The 17,567-nt window shown below is 72.9% G+C and overlaps 2 protein-coding genes across 2 annotated transcripts; both read right to left on the bottom strand.

Annotated features, from left to right (window-relative positions):
* Positions 1–133: 133 nt before the first annotated feature.
* TNFRSF25 (TNF receptor superfamily member 25) lies at positions 134–3,114 on the bottom strand. Its single transcript, XM_064497176.1, is given in 7 exon segments — positions 134–1,133; positions 1,218–1,273; positions 1,379–1,460; positions 1,574–1,726; positions 1,808–1,996; positions 1,999–2,188; positions 3,085–3,114. Coding segments are annotated over 7 exon segments (1,359 nt in total). The 3' UTR covers positions 134–474.
* Positions 3,115–3,989: 875 nt separating this feature from the next.
* Positions 3,990–16,559, bottom strand: PLEKHG5 (pleckstrin homology and RhoGEF domain containing G5). Its single transcript, XM_064525357.1, has 21 exons — positions 16,486–16,559; positions 9,632–9,705; positions 8,483–8,612; positions 8,305–8,407; positions 8,138–8,198; positions 7,954–8,045; positions 7,742–7,878; positions 7,573–7,655; positions 7,171–7,350; positions 6,778–6,969; positions 6,612–6,707; positions 6,456–6,506; positions 6,234–6,383; positions 6,047–6,157; positions 5,828–5,977; positions 5,610–5,747; positions 5,417–5,536; positions 5,195–5,327; positions 5,005–5,120; positions 4,772–4,923; positions 3,990–4,692 (listed from the first exon to the last, which is right to left on the bottom strand). The coding sequence occupies exons 3-21, from the start codon at positions 8,523–8,525 to the stop codon at positions 3,990–3,992; spliced, it is 2,811 nt and encodes a 936-aa protein (XP_064381427.1). The 5' UTR covers positions 8,526–8,612; positions 9,632–9,705; positions 16,486–16,559.
* Positions 16,560–17,567: the final 1,008 nt, after the last annotated feature.

Here is a 17,567-nt window from a genome sequence, read left to right as displayed (position 1 = left end):
GTCCCCGATGCCCACGAGGCCCCGGCACGCCCCACGAGCCGGCGGCAGCCCCGGGAAGAAGGGCCAGGCGCCGGCGGGTGGAGAACAGGCCGCTTTATTTCCGTGGGGGCCGGCCCCGAGCGCGGCCCCGGCCGCGGCGGCCTCGAGAACTATCCCATGGGTTCGGCGCGGGCTCGGCGCCGCGGGGCCCGGCCGGCGCGGGGAGGACATAAATAGGGGGCCGCGGGCCGGCGCCACCGGGCAGCAGAGCTCCGTCCCGCTGCCGCCGGCCGAGCCCGCCGGCCCATAACTGACATAACATGTCTACACGGCATAAGTAACTATACTTAGGGGTGGGCGCCCTGCGGCGCCGGTGCCCGCCGGGACGCGCGCAGCCCGGCAGGAGCCCGGGGTGGCCGGCGAGGCTGCGTCCTGCAGCCCGGCACGCGGCGCGGCGCGGCACGGCACGGCACGGCCCGCGGCCCGCGGCACGGCTCAGGGGCAGTCGCGCAGGCGCAGGCGCAGCGCCTCGGCGCAGCCCGCCAGCTCCATGCGCTGCAGGGCGGCGAAGACGTGCTCGAGCGAGGCGCTGCTCTGCTGGCACCAGCGCTTCAGCATCTCGTACTGCTGGTCGCGGACGTGGGCGCACTCGGCCTCCACCACCTCGATCTCGGCGTCGCGCAGCCCCAGCACCCGCACGAACTCCTTCCAGCGCCGCAGCGGCACGGCGTCGATGACGGCGTAGAGCCGGCCGCCCTGCAGCGGGGGCCCCGTGGCCGGGCCGGGGGGGCCGGCGGGCGCCGGGGGCGCGGAGGGCTGCCGGGGGGCCGGGCGGGCGTCGCGGTCCGGCGGGCAGCGGTGCAGCAAGGCCTGCGACTCGGGGCGGCCCCGCCGGGACCCCCCGGGCGCGGCCTCGGCGGCGGGGGCGGCCGGCGGCGCCCAGCCGCGTCCCGCGCAGCAGCCCCCCGCGGCGGCGCCGGCCGGGCCGGGGCTGGATGCGGGGCCGGGCGCGGGGCCGGGGCAGCGCGGGGCGGCGGGCGGGGGGCTGCCGGCCGCGGCGTCCGGCCGCGGCCACAGCCGCTTGTGGTAGATGGCGAGGGCGCCGAGGAAGAGGGGCCCGGCGAGCCCCAGCAAGATGTACTCCAGCCCCGCGCCTGCAAGAGAGCAGCCAGCGTCCCAGGGGGCCGGGGGGGCACCGCCGCCGCCCCCGCCGCCGCGCGCCCACCCGCCCCGCGCACCTCGGCGGCTGCCGCACGCCCGCTGGCACTCCTCGCCGCACGTCTCCGCCGTGCGCCTGCAGGGAGAGGCGAGCGTGAGCACCGTCGCGCACCCCGGCACCGGTCCCGCGAGCCGGCGCGCGCCGCGGGCGCCCGGCCGGGCACGGCCCCGAGCTGCTTACGCGGGGCACGGCCGGCACTTGCCGCCCTCGGCGTAGAAGTCCGGCTCGCAGCTGCCGCACAGCGTGTCCTGCGCCGCCGAGCCTGGGGGACGGCAGAGGTCGGGGTGCTGCAGGGCACCGTGCCGCGCGGTGCGGCAGGACGCGGTGCATCGCGGTGCGGCGCGGCACGGCACGGCGCGGCGCGGCGGCACTCACACGGGTGCTGGACGAGGCTCCCGGCGCAGGCCCGGCACTCCCGGCACGTGAAGTCGCTGCAGAGCTCGTCGATGCAGTCGCGGAAGCGGCCTGGCTCGCAGCTGCAGACGACGTTGCTGGTGGCCGAGCAGTTCCTCTGCACGCTCTGGAAAGCTGCCGGAGCGGGCGGTGAGCGGGGCCGCGGCCTGGGACCTCCCGGCACGGCACGGCACGGCGCGGCGCGGCGCGGCTCACCTTGCTGGTTGCACTCGTAGCAGGCCTGGCACTCGGGCGCGGTGTTGGGCTGCGAGTGGAAGGTGCCGGCGGGGCAGGGCTCGCAGACGCTGTCGTTGCCGCGGCGGGTGCAGGGCGCGCGCAGGAAGGTCCCTGTGCAGACACGGGGGCGGTGACGGCGGCGCGGCCGCGGGCTTGGCCGCCGGCGGCAGCCCCTCACCCGGCGTCGCGGCGGCTCTCACCTGCGGGGCACTGGGCGCAGCAGCGGCGCGCCGCCTCGACCCAGCGCGTGCCGGCGGCGCAGGAGGCTCTCGCGGCGACCCGCGGCGGCTGCGGCGACGCCGGGCCCCCCGGCCGCCCCGGCGCGGCGCCGGCCTCCAGCCACAGCACCGCCAGCAGCACCTGGGGCGGAGAGAGCGGCTGCAGCGGCGCCGGCCGGGAATGCCCCGCGGCGGCCCCGGCACTGCCGCGGCGCCTGAGCCAGCCGCTTCCCGCCAGCGCGGGCGGCGCTGCGGGGAAAGGCTGCGGGGGCACCCGCCGCCCCGAGCAGCCCCCCGGCGTCGCCGGCAGCCGCGCTCGCCGCCCGCCCGGAGCAAGGAGGCGGCAGACGCCGGGGCGGGCGGCACGATGCAGCCGGGATGCCGCGCGGCCCCGAGCGGGATGCTGCCGGGACGGCGCCGGGCACGGGAGGGTTAAGCCGCCGGCGCTGGCTTTCCCCGGCGCATCGCCGCGCGCTGGGGCGGTTTCCTCCCTTAGAGGAAACGGTGCCCGGCCCGCGCTCCCTCCGATGGTATCGCGCCTCGTACGTGCGTCCCAAACTAGGTCACCGCTCCCCCGCCTGCCCCGCGGCGGCTGCCGGGCCCGGGGGGTCGGGGCGCCCCGCGCGGGGGTGGCCGGGCCCGGCGCGCCGCGGGGCGGATTTCCCAGCCGCGATCGCCCGATTAAAGGGACTGAATCATTTTCTGCACGGCTGGAAAGGGCAAGCGGGGCCCCCCTCTGCGTAGCGCCGCGGCGGGGCCGTGCCGGGACGAGCCGCGGTGTGCCGGAGTTGGAGGGGCCCTGCGGCACGGCCGAGCCCTCCCCTGCGCCCCGCTCGCGTCCCTCGGTGCAGCCGGCCGCGGTCCCCGTGGCTGTGCCGTGGTCGCCGTGGCCGTGCCGTGGTGGTGCCATGCCCCGCTCCGGGCACCGTGCGTGGTCCCCGTGGTGGTACCCCGCGCCGCTTACCCGCCCTGACCCCTCGCAGCGCCGGCGGGCGCGGGACGCCCACCCGGGCACCGCCCCGGCCGCTCCGCACTCACCCAAGCTGCGCCGGCGACCGCGCGCTTCATCCTCGCGGCTGGGGCATGCCGGGGCCCGGCAGAGCCCCGCGGCTCAGCGCCCGGCGCCCCGCCGCTCCACGGTCCGCCCGGCGCGCCGCGCGTGGCGAATGAGCGCTGGCCCGCCCCGCCGCCGCTTTTACGCCCGGCCGCGGCGGGAGGAAATGCTTTTTTGGAAATGAGTCCGGGATGCGAAACCACATGACGGCGGCGGCGCGCGGCAGGGACGCGGTGCCCCCGGCCGCCCCCCGGAAGCAGAGCCCACACCGGCGAGCGTGCACTCGGCGAGGTTTAATGCTCGGCCCGCTACGCGGCAGCGCCGGGCGGCCGCGGACACCGGCCCGGCACGACGCCCGCGGCCGCCGCTCCCCTGTGCATCGAAGCTCCACAAACACGGCGCTTTGCCGGGCGCCGCCGCAGCCCTTGCTCCCAGCCTGCACCTCCGCTTGGCCCGTCCCCGCGCCGCTCCCTGCACCCCGGCACCGCCGCCGTCCTGCGCCTCGGCCCTCGTCACCCACCGCCGACGTTTCGGTCCCTTCGCCTCGCCCCGGAGCCCCCGGCTGCCTCCCGCCGCGCCGGGGGAGGCGCGGGCACGGCGCTGCCGCGGGCATCCCCGCCACGGAGCCTCTCCGCCGGCGGGACGTCCCGGCACGCGCGGGCCCCTCGCTCGGCCCAGCCCGGCCGCCGGCGCTCCTGCCGCGGGGACGAGCGGGCGCGGCTCCCCGGAGCGGCACGGCGTCTCCGTCCGCGCGGTGCCGTCACACCTCCCTGCGGGCAGAGGCAGCCGCTGAGCCGGCACGGCACGGCACGGCGATGCAGCGTTGCACGGCGGTGCAGCACGGTGCAGCGGCACGGCACGGCACGGCGTGGCGCGGTGCAGCGGGCGCTTACGAGGCGGTCAGCGTGGAGTTGAGCAGCAGCGTGGTCCGGATCCGGTAGAGCTGGGCCAAGGTGAGCTTGCGGTGCCGGGGCGGCTGCGGGTCCGAGAGGGCGCGGCGGGCGGGGGGCGGCGCGGCGGGGCCGGGGCCGGGGCCGGGGCCGGGGCCGCCCGCCGGCTCCTCGGGCTCCGAGCGCTCGGAGCCGGAGCCGGCGGGCGCGGGGGGCCGGCCGGGGGCCCCGCTGGTGCTGCGGCGGTGGCGGTGGCGCGGCGGCGGGGGGGCGGCGCGGAGGTCGCCCAGGCTGCGGCTGTGGGCGACGCCGGGGCCGGGGCCGGGGCCGGGGCCGCGCGGGGCGGCGGGGCGGGCGGCCAGCAGCAGGTCGGCCTCCGACTTGGACTTGAGGAGGCGGCGGGCGGCGGGCGGGCGCTGCACGGGCGGGCGGCGGCGCAGCCGGGGCGAGGGCGGCCGCGGGGCACCCGGGGGCGGCTCCGGCGGCGAGGCGGGCGACAGCGTGCCGTAGGCGCTGTCGAGGGAGGCGGAGCGGCAGCCGGCGGGCGCCTCGGCCGTGGGGGTGCCGCCCGAGGCCGCGGTGCCCAGCGAGGCCTCGTCCGACTGGGAGCTGAACGGCGCCGCGTCGGCGTCCGGCGAGGAGAGCTCGTCGCTGGCGTCCACCACCACCACGGCGATGGTCTCCGTGGAGCCGTCCGAGGGGCTGCGAGCGCGGCGGTGAGCGCGGCGGCGATGCCGCGGCACGGCACAGCACGGCGCAGCCCTCCCGCCCCGCTCCGTACCAGCGCTGCGAGTCGAGGCTGGCGGTGCTCCGGCGCAGCACCGTGGGCGAGCTGCCCGCCGAGGCGCCGCTCTCCTCCTCCTCCTCCTCCTCCTCCTGCCGCAGGCGCCGGCTGCGCTGCTGCTCCTGCAGCCGCAGCCGCTGCAGCAGGGTCTGGGAGCGGAGCCGCGTCAGGCGCCGGCGCCGAGCACCCAGCACCGAGCACCCGGCGCCGAGCACCCGCGGCGGCCTCACCTGCGCGTTGTGCAGCCCCTCCACCCAGCCGCGGCACAGCGCCGGCCCGCCGGCCTGGAAGGTGTAGGCGGCCACGGCGCTGCCGAGCTCGTTGACGTAGATGAGCAGGAAGGAGCCTGCGGCGGGGGGGCCGTGAGCGGGGTGCCGGCAGCGCGGCCCGGCCCCCACCCACCGCGGCGGCGCGGCTCACCCGGGTCCTTGAGCTCCCGGCACACCACCTTGTCCACCAGCAGCGGCTGCCGGATGACCTTGGTGCGCTCGGCCTTCTTGACGGGCTTGGTGATGAGGAAGAGGTCGGTGAAGAGGAAGCAGTAGACGTCCACCTGCGGCGGGGCGGGGGGGAGAGGCGGGTGGTGGGCGCGGGCACCCCGTGCTGTGCCGTGCCGCGCCGCGGTGCCGCGGTGCCGCTCACCTTGCTGTCCCTGCCCTCCCGCATGCGCAGGCCGCCCTCGAGCAGCAGCTGCCGCGTGTCGTCCGGGGAGGCTCCGGGCATCGGCGCCGTCAGGTCCAGGTGCAGGAACTCGCGCAGCAGCTGCGAGAGCGTCGGCGTCGGCACGGCGCGGCGCGGCACGGCACGGCACTGCCGCGGCGCCGGCCCAGCCTACCTTGTCCACCTCGTCCGTGCCGCTCTCCACCACCTCGTAGGCGTCGATGCGGCCGAGCACGGCGGCCAGGCGCTGCCGCTCCTGCCGCTGCCGCATGCGGGAGTTGACGTGGTTGATGAACCGCTCCACGGAGCCGATCTGCGGCGGGGAGCCCGGGCGTCAGGGCGCGGGGCGCGGGGCCGGGCCGCGGCGGGGACCCGCGGGGCCGGCGCGCTCACCGTGGCGGCGACGGCCTCCCGGCTGCGCGCGTCGTCCGTCTTCTTCAGCAGGGACTTGAGCAGCAGCGGGTACTTGGTGAGGCGCTGGTGCGGCTTCACCAGCATGTCGCTGAGCTTCAGGCGGCTGCACTGCCGGTGCTTCTCGGCCCACTGCGCGCGGCGGTGTTGGCGTCGGTGCCGGCGGCGGCCCCGGCCCCGCGCCCGCCCCCGCGCCCTTACCGCCACGTAGACGCGGAAGAGCTCGCTGTCGCGCAGCAGCGCCCGCATGTACGCCATGCAGCCCTCCTCCTCCATGCAGTAGCGCACGTAGGGCTGGAAGAGCGAGCCGAACTGCGGGCGGCCGGCGGCGGCCGTCAGCGCCGCGGCCGTGCAACCGCCGCCCCGGTGCGCCCCGCGCCGCGCTCACCGCGCGGAAGCCCTTGAGGACGTCGAGGGGCTCCAGCGGCGCCCGGGTGCGGCGGGCCTTCTCCAGCGCCGGGGCCATGACGCCGCTCCACAGCCGGCGGTGCAGCCCGATGATCTCCCCGACGTTGCCGAAGAGGCGCCCGGCGTCCACCTGCGGGCGCGGGACGAGGCCGGGAGCTGCCGGGGGCCGTGGGCGGGGGGCGAGGGGGGGGCAGGCGCTCACCTCGCACAGCAGCCCCGAATCCTGCAGGTTCAGCAGGCAGCGGAGGAAGAGCTGCGGGGAGAGCGCGGGGCGGTGCGTCGCGGTGCATCACGTCGCGGTGCGTCGCGGTGCATCGCGTCGCGGGCGGCCCGGCCCCCCCGCGCCCCCCGCACTCACGTCCGCGATCACCCGGAGCTGGCGGATGTAGGTGGCCTCGGTGTGCAGCAGCTCCCAGATGGCTTCCTGCTGGTGGCACTGCCGCCGCGTCAGGGCCTGCCGGCGCGGCAGAGGCTCAGCGCCGCGCCGCCGGGCCACCGCCACCGCCGCCGCCGCCACCGCCCACCTCCGCGCCCTCGATGATGTCCTGCCAGCTGCCCTCCAGCGCCGGGCCGGCGGCGTCGCCCTCCTCCTCCTCCTCCTCCTCCTCCTCCTCCCACGAGTCCTGGTCGAAGCGGAGCTGCGGCGGCAGCTTGGGCAGCCCGAAGCTGCTGTAGGCGTGCAGCGTGCTCTCCAGCTGCTCCAGCCTGTCCCCCTCCTGCGGGGCGAGCGGGGCGGCTGGCCGCGCACGGCACGCGCCGGCGCCCGCGGGGCTCCCCGGGCTCCCGGCGCAGGGTGCAGGCACCGAGCGCCGTGCAGCCGCCGCCCGGCACCGGGAGCCGCAGCCGGCGGCAGCTCCTTGCGCTGCCCCAAGGGACCGCGGCACCGCGCCGACGGCAGCTGCCCCGCGTGCACCTACCCGCCCGGGCGGCCCGGCGCCGGCACCGGAGCCGAAGAAGCCGCTGAAGCGACTGGCCGCCCGGTTCTTCCAGGTGTCACCGGCGCCGCCGGGCAGGGAGCCGCTGCCGTGCGGCGGGGGCTCGGGGACGCCGGCGTCGCCCAGGAACTCCGTCACGTTCTTGCGCCGCCTGCCCGGGGCCTGCTGGCGAGAGCACGCGGGGCCCTGCGGCACCGGAGCCGGCCGAGCGCCGCCGCGGCGGGAGCGGGCCGGCACCGGCGGCACCGGGCAGAGCATCCCGCGGCGCCGGCCGGCTCCGGACAAAAGGAGGTGGGGCCGGCGCGGAAGGCCCGGTAGCAGACCCGGCAATCCGCCGGCCAAGCTCGGCGCCCGGCGGAGCCGGAGCCCGGCCGGGCGGCTCACCAGGCCGTCGGCGTCGCGCGGGGCGGGCAGGCTGGCCGAGCGGGCGTCCTTGGGGTCCGCCGCGGGCTCGCCGCCGGGCTTGGCTGCGGCGGAGCACCGGGGTCAGCGCCGGCGCCGGCGCGGCGGCATCCCCGGCCCCGCGGCGGGCGGGCGAGCGGGCGCCCCGCACCTCTCACGCGCAGGTAGTGTCCCCCGAAGCGGTACGCCTCGAAGCGCAGCGACAGCGGCGTGTGCGACTGCTCCAGGTAGATGTCCACCGCGCTGGGCTCCAGCGCCTTCCGCTCGAACACGGGCAGCAGCACCTCCCTGCAGCGGCACGGGCCGCGTGGAGACACCGCACCGCGCCGCGCCATGCCGCACCGCGCCGCGCCGGCTGCTCACCCCAGCGACTTCTTCCTCGCGGCCGGCACGATCTCCGTCCCCGCGTCGGCGTCCAGGTCGAACTTCAGGGTGAAGCACTCCTTGCTGGGGTCCTGCCGGAGGAGAGCGCCGGCTCGGAGCCCGGGGAAGCGCCGCGGCACGGCCGCGGCCCCACCGCCGCCGCGGTGCAGCCCCGGCCCCTTACGTCCGTGTGCCGCCGGCGAGCCTTCTTCTTGGGCAGCTTGAGCGCCGAGCTCCTCCCGTCCCTGCGGCAGGAGCAGGCGGGTCACCGCGCGCCCGGCGGCGGCGGCAGCATCGTCCCCGCGGCGGTGGCATCGTCCCCGCGGCAGTGGCACCGTCCCGGGGGCTCACCCGGTGCCGTCGGCGGGCGCGTCGTCGTCCTCGTCGGGGTCGGAGGCCGGGCCGGTGCGCGGCGGGCAGGAGCGCGTGGAGACGTTGCGGGCCAGCACGGAGCCTGCGAGGGGAGCGGGTGCGGGCGCTGGCGCGGGCGCTGGCGGCGGCATCGCGGCGGCGTCCCGGCGGCGCTCACCTTGCGGCGGCAGGTCGAAGCGGACGTGCCCGTCGAAGTGCATGGCGCCGTGGAAGCGCCCGTCGCAGGCCTCACACAGGCTCAGGGGGCTGCCGCGGTTCAGCTGCTGGCACTCGGCGTGGTGGCATACCTGCGGGACGCGGGCGCTGCAGCCCGGCCGTGCCCGTGCACAACCCGTGCACCGCCCGTGCACCGCCCCGCACGCCCGTTCCCCCGCGGCACTTAAAAATAGCCGCTGCAGTGGCAAGCGCGGCAGACCCCCAGCCCTGTGCTACCTCCTGGGCACCGGCACCGGCACGGGGCAGCTCGCGGGGGTGCTGCCCGCTGCCGCGATCCCGCAATCCCGCCGGGGCCCCGCGGCCGGCGCCCAGTGCCACGTGTGCGCGCTCCCGGCGCGGCCGCGCTTCCGCTGCGCCAGTGCAAACACCGGCCGTGACACGCTGCCTCGCTGCCGGGCGCGACCGCGGCGGCAGGGCCGTTCTCCTGCCCCGCCAAGGCCCGTGAGTCACCAGCTCACACGGAAGCGGCAAACCGGGCAAAGCCCGCGGTGCCGGGAGCAGCGCCGGGGCCGCCGGCGAGCAAAAGCCCTGCAGAGCCTCCGGCCGCCTCGGCAGGGCTCCGCTCCGTCACCCCCTCTGTGACGCTCCCGAAAACCAGCGCCTGACTCCGAAAAGCAGCCGCTCCGCTCCTCCGCGGCGCTGCCGAGCTCGCGGGACTGAACAACCGTCACTCCTGCTGCCGGAGGAATTCCCCGCGGCGACCGCGCAGCCGAGGGTGGGAGCACCGCGCCGCGCGGGGGGACATTGCTCCGCCGGGATGCTGCTCCGGCAGGGCCCCGCCGCAGCCCCGTGGACTCACCGGACCCGCGCCAGGGCTTCGGCCGCGAGCGGAGCCCGACCGGGGCGCGCGGGAACGTCCCCGGAGCCGGCTCCCGCACCGGGCAGCTGGAGCCGCCGGAGATGAGGGGCCCTAAATCCCCTCGGGCTTTACGTTAGCCATCAACGGGATTAGGAGCGGGGCCGCGGGCGCTTCCATTGCCGGGCGCCGCTCGGCCCTCGCGGCCAGCCCGGCGCTGCTGCTGCTGCTCGGCTTCACCGCAGGCCCCGGCACCGGGCGCCCGGGCCGCTCGCGGTGCCGAGGGGCACCTACCTTCACGGCCCTCCTGCTGTCGGGGCAGTCGGGGTTCTGGCAGCGCAGGCCCTGCTCCTCCGCCGGCCGCTCGTCTGCGGGAGAGGAGACGGGGCCGTCACAGCGGGGCTGGCGGCACCGCCGGGACCGGGCAGCCGCGCTCCGATGGCACCCGGGAACGCCCGGCCCCGCGGGAACGCCCGGCCCCGGCGGCACTGCTGCACCGCGGGAACGGCCGCGGCTCCGCACCCTGCGCTCCCGGCCCCGGAGCGGCCGGGAAGCCGCTTTAAGCTTTGACCGTTAAATCGGCCTCCTGCACAAATCCTATTTTGCAGGCTTTTGCTACCTGCCACGTTTAATAGTTTAAAAATAACAGACTTCTGGTGGCGGAGGGGAGGCGAAGGGGCCCCGCGGCGCGGGCGGCTGGCCCGGCGCTGGCCCGTCCCGCTGGCAGGCGGCTGCGGGGCCGGAGCCCGGACGGGCGCACGGAGCAGCGCGGTGTCCCCGGAGCGTCGGGGCTCCCGCTCTGCCCCCCCTCCAGCAACAGCAGCCCCGGTGCTGCCGCGGCAGCAACGGGCCCGCGGCCGAGCCAGGGCCAGACCCAGTCTGCGGAAAAACCGCCTCTCTGCCCTCCCGGGCCACGGCGGGGGGAAGAGGAGGAATCAGCGCTGCCGGCAGCCGTTCCGGGCCGGGAAATGCGGGACAGCGGTTTCCACCAGCGGAGCCGACGGCCAGGAGCACGATCCCTGCCGGCATCCCTGCACGGCACGGGACCCTCCCGGGCAGCGCTGCCGGGTGCATGCCGTGCCGAGGCCATGCATCGCCGTGGGAGCGGGATGCAGCGGATCCAGCATCCCTGCACGGCGCGGGACCCTCCCGGGCAGCGCTGCCGGGTGCATGCTGTGCCAAGGCCGTGCATCACCATGGGAGCGGGATGCAGCGGATCCAGCATCCCTGCACGGCGCGGGACCCTCCCGGGCAGCGCTGCCGGGTGCATGCCGTGCCGAGGCCGCGCATCGCCGTGGGAGCGGGACGCAGCGGATCCAGCATCCCTGCACGGCGCGGGACCCTCCCGGGCAGCGCTGCCGGGTGCATGCCGTGCCGAGGCCGTGCATCGCCGTGGGAGCGGGACGCAGCGGATCCAGCATCCCTGCACGGCGCGGGACCCTCCCGGGCAGCGCTGCCGGGTGCATGCCGTGCCGAGGCCGCGCATCACCGTGGGAGCGGGACGCAGCGGATCCAGCATCCCTGCACGGCGCGGGACCCTCCCGGGCAGCGCTGCCGGGTGCGTGCCGTGCCGAGGCCGCGCATCGCCGTGGGAGCGGGACGCAGCGGATCCAGCATCCCTGCACGGCGCGGGACCCTCCCGGGCAGCGCTGCCGGGTGCATGCCGTGCCGAGGCCGTGCATCGCCGTGGGAGCGGGACGCAGCGGATCCAGCATCCCTGCACGGCGCAGGACCCTCCCGGGCAGCGCTGCCGGGTGCATGCCGTGCCGAGGCCGTGCATCGCCGTGGGAGCGGGACGCAGCGGATCCAGCATCCCTGCATGGTGCGGGACCCTCCCGGGCAGCACTGCCGGGTGCGTGCCGTGCCAAGGCCGTGCATCGCCGTGGGAGCGGGATGCAGTGGATCCAGCATCCCTGCACGGCACGGGACCCTCCCGGGTCGAGCGGGGCCAGCTCCCGGCTCCCCGCAGCAGGGACGAGCGCACCGTGCCGCAGCCCACGCGTCAGCCCGCGCTCCGGCGCACAATGAGCCTCTGTCCGCGGCCGCCCGCGGTGCCGCCGGCCTGGTAACGGCCCCGCCATTGGCCACCCCGCTGCGACCATCGTTTCGCTTGACCTGCCGTGAATAATAACGGCGACGCACAAGAAATCCTTTCACGCGAGCAAGAGGGAAGTTTTTCAGGCTCACCGAACGCTGGAACGCAGATACGCTGCTCCGCAGGCGCGGCGGCAGCGGAGGGCACGGAGCGATGCCGGGAGCCCCGCTCTGCTCTGCTCTGCTCCGCTGCCGGGGCGGCCGCCGGTCCCGACCGCGGTGCCGGAGCCCCGGTGCACGCCAGCAGCTCCGGTGCCTCGTACCGGAGCCGACCCGCGGGCACCGGGCCGGCCGAGGGCCGCGTCCCGGGAGCAGGGAGGGACCGTCGCCGGCCGTTTCACCGCGCCCGGCTCTCCCTCGAGGGCGTTAGGGCAGCGCCGCCGTCGGCACCCCGCGGCCGGGACCCCGCTGCCCGTCCGGGGGCGAAACGGGCTCGCCGGCTGCCAGCCGCTTGCGGCCGCCGCGACCTACCACGATCCCCGCCGACGTCCGAGGAGGAGCTCCAGGAGAAACGCTCCACGGCGCCGCACGGCAGCTCGGCCGGGCCGGCGGGCAAAGCCTCCAGCTCGTAGGCGCCCCGCTTGCGCCAGGACAGGAACATGCTGCCGCGGTCGGGGCTGCGGCCGGCTCCCGCCTCGGAGCCGGAGGGCGCGGGACGAGCGCGGAGCCGATCCCGCCAGCCGGGAGCGCGGCGGGCGCTGCCGGGGGCCGCCCCGCGCCGGGTGCACAAAGGCCCTTTCTTCGCCCTCCCACAGACATTGCACGAATTTCACTTTCTGCCGTCTATGAAAGAAATTCGGCTGAGGAGACAAGACACGTTTGTGATCGGAACGGTCCCGTGAAGAGCGGGGCTGTTCGGCCGCCCTGCCGCCGCGGTGGGCTCCCGAGGCAGGAATGCGCCGCGGGGCCGGGCCGGGCCTCCGCGCGAGGGGGCGGCCCGGGGGCTTCGGCACCGGCCCCGGCCCCGCGGCAGCCTCCCCCCGGCCGCGGAGAGCAGGGACCGGCGGCACGGAGCTTCCCGCGGGAGCAGGCGCGGGAGCTTTCCACCCCGCCCTCGGACACCCAGGTGCGATTCCAGGTTTACGACCGCGGCAAGACTTTGCTCCAGCTTTCCCTGGCTCGCACCGTGGAATTCTCCCCCCTAAACCTCAGCAAACAGGAAAGCGTCGAGGCGGGTTCAAAGCCTGCGAGAGCGGCGCAGGATCACATTTGCAGGTTGCACCTTCCCGCCAGGGTCCTGCCGGCCTCGGAAAGCAGCCGCGCACCAGGAATCGCTCTTGGCCGCGGCGTCGGCCCAGCGACGCCGGGGATCTGGGGACGCCTCCGGCGCTCCTCCGCTCGCCGATCCACCCGCCAGCTCCGCAGGGGCACGTCCCAAACTGGCCGAACGTGGGGCCGTGCAGAAACCCCCCGGGGCCCAGCGATGCGGCGGCGGCAGGATGAAATAGTTCCTCCAAGCCCTCCCGCGCCGTCGCGGTCCCCCTCGAAGGGCTGCACCCACCCGCACACGCACTGCCCCGGTGCCACCGCGGAGGGGTCGCTCCCGGAGGGGACGGGGCGGCCGCGGGAGCCCCGCATGTGCCGTGCCTGCGCGGGGGCCGGGGAGGATGCAGGGGGGCGAGGAGGATGCAGGGGGGCGAGGAGGATGCAGGCGGGCGAGGAGGATGCAGGCGGGCGAGGAAGGCCCCCGGCTGCACCGCAACCCCGCCGGGAGAGGAGCGGCAGGGCCACGGGGACGGGGCAGCAGCGCCGGAGGGAGCCGGATCCAGAAACACCTTTCACCGGGAGCTGCAATCGCCGCCTCCCAGGAGCAGGGGCGGTCGGCTCAGGCGCCCACCTCCGCTCCCGCGCCGTCCCGGCCAGGTCCCCCACCGAGGCCGCCCGCGCCACGTGCACGCGCACGGCCACGCGGCCTGCAGCCCATCGCCGTGAACTGGGAAAGAAAAATCCTTCTGGGTCTCCTTTCCGGGCTCCGGAGCGGTCAGTCGCTCTGGAAACCAAAGAAACCAAACCAACGCGGCCGGAGCAGCCCCCACCCCGCCGGCCCGGCTCCGAGACCCAGCACCGCTCTTCCCAAGGGAGCCTGAGACCCGTCCGAAGGCGACGGAGGAAAAGGGAGAGGCGAAAACACACCCCAGCAGCCACCTCCTGCGCGCTCACGGGGATCTCCGGCACCGAGCGGACGCGCCGGAGCATCCCGCGCCCCGGGACCCCGCTGGAAGCCGCAGCACCCCGGGGGCCGTCTGCAAGAGGCCCCAGGGTCTTGGTCTTGCGAGCGTTTGGGGAGGGAAAAGCGAGACACCGACACAAGCTGCGACCAACCCAAATCCCGAGAGCGGCACTCGGAGAACGTGGGAATGGTTCTGCCCACGAGGCTCCAGCGACAGGTCCAAACATCGCCGCTTCCTCCCTGGCAGACTTCCCCCCCGCGCCGGCGGTGCGGGCTGCCTGTGCCCTGCGCTGATACCGAGACAGACGCGCTTGAATAAACCAAGAGAAACAGGTTTCGCCTTCTTCCCCTCTAACTGAAACGAAGACACGCAAGGCGGCCGGATTCCCGCATCACACGAAACTCTCCCTAAAACTGGGGGGGGAAAGCACAAAAAAGCCCAGCCAGGCTGAGACAGCTCCCGTCCCGAAATTCATCATCGACACCGTTTTCTTTTAAAAGCGACACACGCTCAGAAGAGTTGTGTCGTTTCTGGGTACTTTGTGCCAGAAAAGGCAGCCAGAAGTAAAGGTTCGTTCCTGCTTGCCATCCAAAGTGGAGAGATGCTAAAACATTTAGAAAGCACGCCCTGCTTAACTTAGTACACCATCGATATTTTAAGTCCCAAATAACCGATTTCTTACTGATCGCAATACTTGTGAATCAAAGCAGCCACTTGATTCCTGCAGACTCGTTCCTGGAACACCAATTAAAGCGTTCGTGGGGGGGGGGAAGGGGAAAACGCGCAGCCCATGGAGCGACACTGTCCTTTCCCAGCCCCGCGCGCAGCGGGGAAGAGGAAGGTGGTCCGGGGCGGGCGCCTGCGCGCGATCGCAGCGGTCTGCGTCAAGAGCACATTCACCGCGTGCGCTTGGGTGAGCGCGGAGACCAAGGAGGAAACTCATGGAGACGAGAAGAAGTGCCGAGGTGAGCGAGGCTTTGGGGACGGGAGCCCGAGCCTACACGGCGCATCGGGCCACGCGCAGAGCACCGGCTTCGGCAGCCTCCGGCCACGCGTCGGCTCGGCAGCGGGGCCGCGTGCTGCTCATTGACTCGTCTGCGTGCAGATTGACGTGGGACCACAACGTCCGGTGGGGAGGATGAGTAATTCTGCAGCGTTCGCACTGTGGTGTCAGCGTTTTCTAGAGGACGGGTGTTAAAAAGCATCGTGCTTTTAAGATGAAATCCAGCACGGCTTCAGGTTTCCTAGCTTTGGATGCCACGAATATGGGCGTAGCGTGTCTCCGCGTTTCTATTTACACGTACATTGGCTAAAAATCGAGGAGGAGCAACAAGGAGAACTACATGCCCCTTCGCCAGCCGATACAGAGAGCACAGTACAGAGGACGAGACTGCTGAGAGTGCAAACACCGAGGAAAGAAAATTATTTAGAATATATCCGAGAAGACTTTGCTAGGAGGAAAGAAAGAATACAAGTGGCGGAAAACTCCTCATCAGAGTAGCGTAACAGTTTCCTAACAGCGCGTTGCATCACGTTTCGGAGCAGTCCCTGCGCAGCAGCACTGGATCCTTTATCGTTCAATCTAAAGCAGAGCAGAAAACCCGCGGGAGATTATGCCACGGAGGAAGGAGAGCAGAGATGACCCGCCAGGTCTTTTACGCTAGACTCTCCTCCCTTTTTTTAAATTCTTTCAGATGTTTTCCGCCTTAAAATTTTAACTAATTAAGAATTCAACTGTGCTGCGGTTCTAAAGATCAGGAGACTTTGGTAGCATCCGACAGGCCGAGACGGAGGAAACCCCGCGCTCACGTGCTGCCTTGGTAACGCCCCAAAGACGACTACGCGTTAAGGGTGTCCACGAGCTGCACGCAAAGTCGCTGCTTTCACGGGAAACGCTGCCTCCTCCCGCGTCAGAGACACCGACCGAGACGCTGGAACTCGTGGGTAGATGCAAATAACGGCAGCGTTCATCGCTGCAGCCTGGAGCGTTTACCGTCAATGAAACAAGCGACAAAGCTGCGAGACGGGGAACCGTAACGGAGCGCTATCCCTCCGCGTGCCGCGCGGCTGCGGCCGGTGCCAGGCGTCGCTGCCCGGTGCCTTCCCTCCCGCTGCGGGACGTCCCGACGGAAAGCCGGCCCTGCTCTCGTTAACGGAGCGCTGCTAATTCCCCTGCGCTGCAGCTTCCCAGCTTCGACACCATTAAGGCATTATCGCTGATTAATAGGACCGGCTTAGGGCACAAGCAGGATCAGCAGCTGCTGGGAAGCAGACCCATCGATTAGCTAACGATCAGGAAACGGCGCTAGGGAGAAACGCGATGCCCCGTCCCGACGGACCGCGCGCTGGCCGCCGAGCGCGGCAGGGCAGGGTTTACTCACCCGTCCCCAGGTCCCAGCCTCGTCCCCGGTTGAGCCAGCTCCGCGGGGGGGAACCGCGCTTGCCCCGCGCAGAGCTCATGGTCCCGCGCTCGAAGGGCCGCCCGGGAGGGCTGAACGCGCTGCTCTCCGGGTCCGGCTCAGCAGGACTCGCCTTCCCCAGCTCCGCACCGTGCCCCGGCCCGGGGCTTTAGGACTGGCGTCTCGGAGGAGCCACGCATCTCCTCCGCCGGCTAGGACATCCCTCCCTCCTTCCCTCCCTCGCGGCCGCTGAAACCCAACCGCGCCAGCCTCCGCCCCGCGGCTCCTGCCCCGGCCAGGTAGCAGAGCCGCCAGCTTTGCGGCGTCGCTTTCCGGACACGCACACGCGTCCGCTGCAGCGCTCTCCAGCCCTTCGGAAAACCCAAACCGCGGGACGAGTTGCCGCAGCAACCGGCGTGGAGCCGCGCTCCGGTCCCCCGGCGCTCGGCTCGCTCGGCTCTGGCGTTTCACGGAGCGGGCTCACCTTTCACTGCCGCGCCGCTTTCTTCTGCTCCCTCCTCCCCGCCGCCCGTGCTCTGCCAGCGAGCTCGAACAGGCGCTCAGCTCGGCGAGGTCCGCCCGAGGAGGCCCTGCGCTCCGCGGGCCGCTTCTCCCCTTGCTGCACAGATGGCCCCCGTATTTATTTTAGCCACTGTTCAGGCCCGATCGTCAGCCAAGTCCTTCCTGCGCTGCCAGACCTAGCCATATGGGGAGAATTAAGACTGGATTAAGTTAAAGCTTTAACTCTCTAAAAGGCAGCGGTACCACACAGAGCATTTTTTTTCTCCAGTAAAGTCAGTCCATTTGTTTAATTTGTTCATTTACAGGTACACATCTCTAAAGCATTAGGAAATCTCCTAACAAAGCAGATAAAAGCATTCCCTCATTTTCTATAGATTACTCATAGCCGCCTTGGTAGCCAGCCTAAGAATCTGGTATTTAGCAGAATACGGCATTCTTCCTCCTTACACAGGAGGAAACCTGAACGCAGTCAGGAAGTTTCCGAACAGACCGTTTGGAAAAGGCAACTTAGTCTCAGCGGAGTCGCGGGATCCGCTGCCTTGGGCTTTCCAGAGCGCTAAGTGAGGAGCTGGGAAGAGACGTCCTGCCCTGCCTCGCCCGCCCGGGAAGTTTACGTGCCGACGGCCGGCTCGGAGCCCGCTCCGTCCCAGCCTGCCCACCTGGACGCAGGTGCTGCCCTGGCACGTGCGGCGACGGCACACCGCACCGAGCTGCGCGAGGGGACAACATCACTTAAACAAATCTGTACTTTGGGACACAGACAGAGCCACTCTACCTTAACAACTCCAGAAACTGCAGATAAAACTGAGGTTCCTTTTTCCAGTGAAGGATGCATCAGAAGCCCGGCTGTCCAGACTTACCCATCCAGAAGTGTTTTTCCAAATAGCTTCCCAAACATTTGCCGAACAGGTTCTCAACGTGGCCGAGGAGCTCACTCCCCTCTCCGTGACTCCCACAAGCTGATCTTCGTTCAGGAACGAGTCATTGCCCCGAGCGAGAGCTACAAACTTTTTTTTTTTTTTAAACACACCAAACCTCAGTACC

Source organism: Dromaius novaehollandiae, chromosome 24 (genome assembly GCF_036370855.1).
Source record: "Dromaius novaehollandiae isolate bDroNov1 chromosome 24, bDroNov1.hap1, whole genome shotgun sequence".
NCBI classification, from domain to species: Eukaryota; Metazoa; Chordata; class Aves; order Casuariiformes; family Dromaiidae; genus Dromaius; species Dromaius novaehollandiae.
This window is presented reverse-complemented; position numbering and strand designations above follow the sequence as displayed.

Coding starts and splice junctions, on each gene's coding strand:
- PLEKHG5 (XM_064525357.1), bottom strand. CDS start 8,525: ATGCACTTCGACGGGCACGTCCGCTTCGACCTGCCGCCGCAAG. Junction 6,158..6,233: donor TCCTCAAGGGCTTCCGCGCG/GTGAGCGCGGCG, acceptor GGCCGCCCGCAG/TTCGGCTCGCTCTTCCAGCC. Junction 5,121..5,194: donor CCGGGAGCTCAAGGACCCGG/GTGAGCCGCGCC, acceptor CCCCCGCCGCAG/GCTCCTTCCTGCTCATCTAC.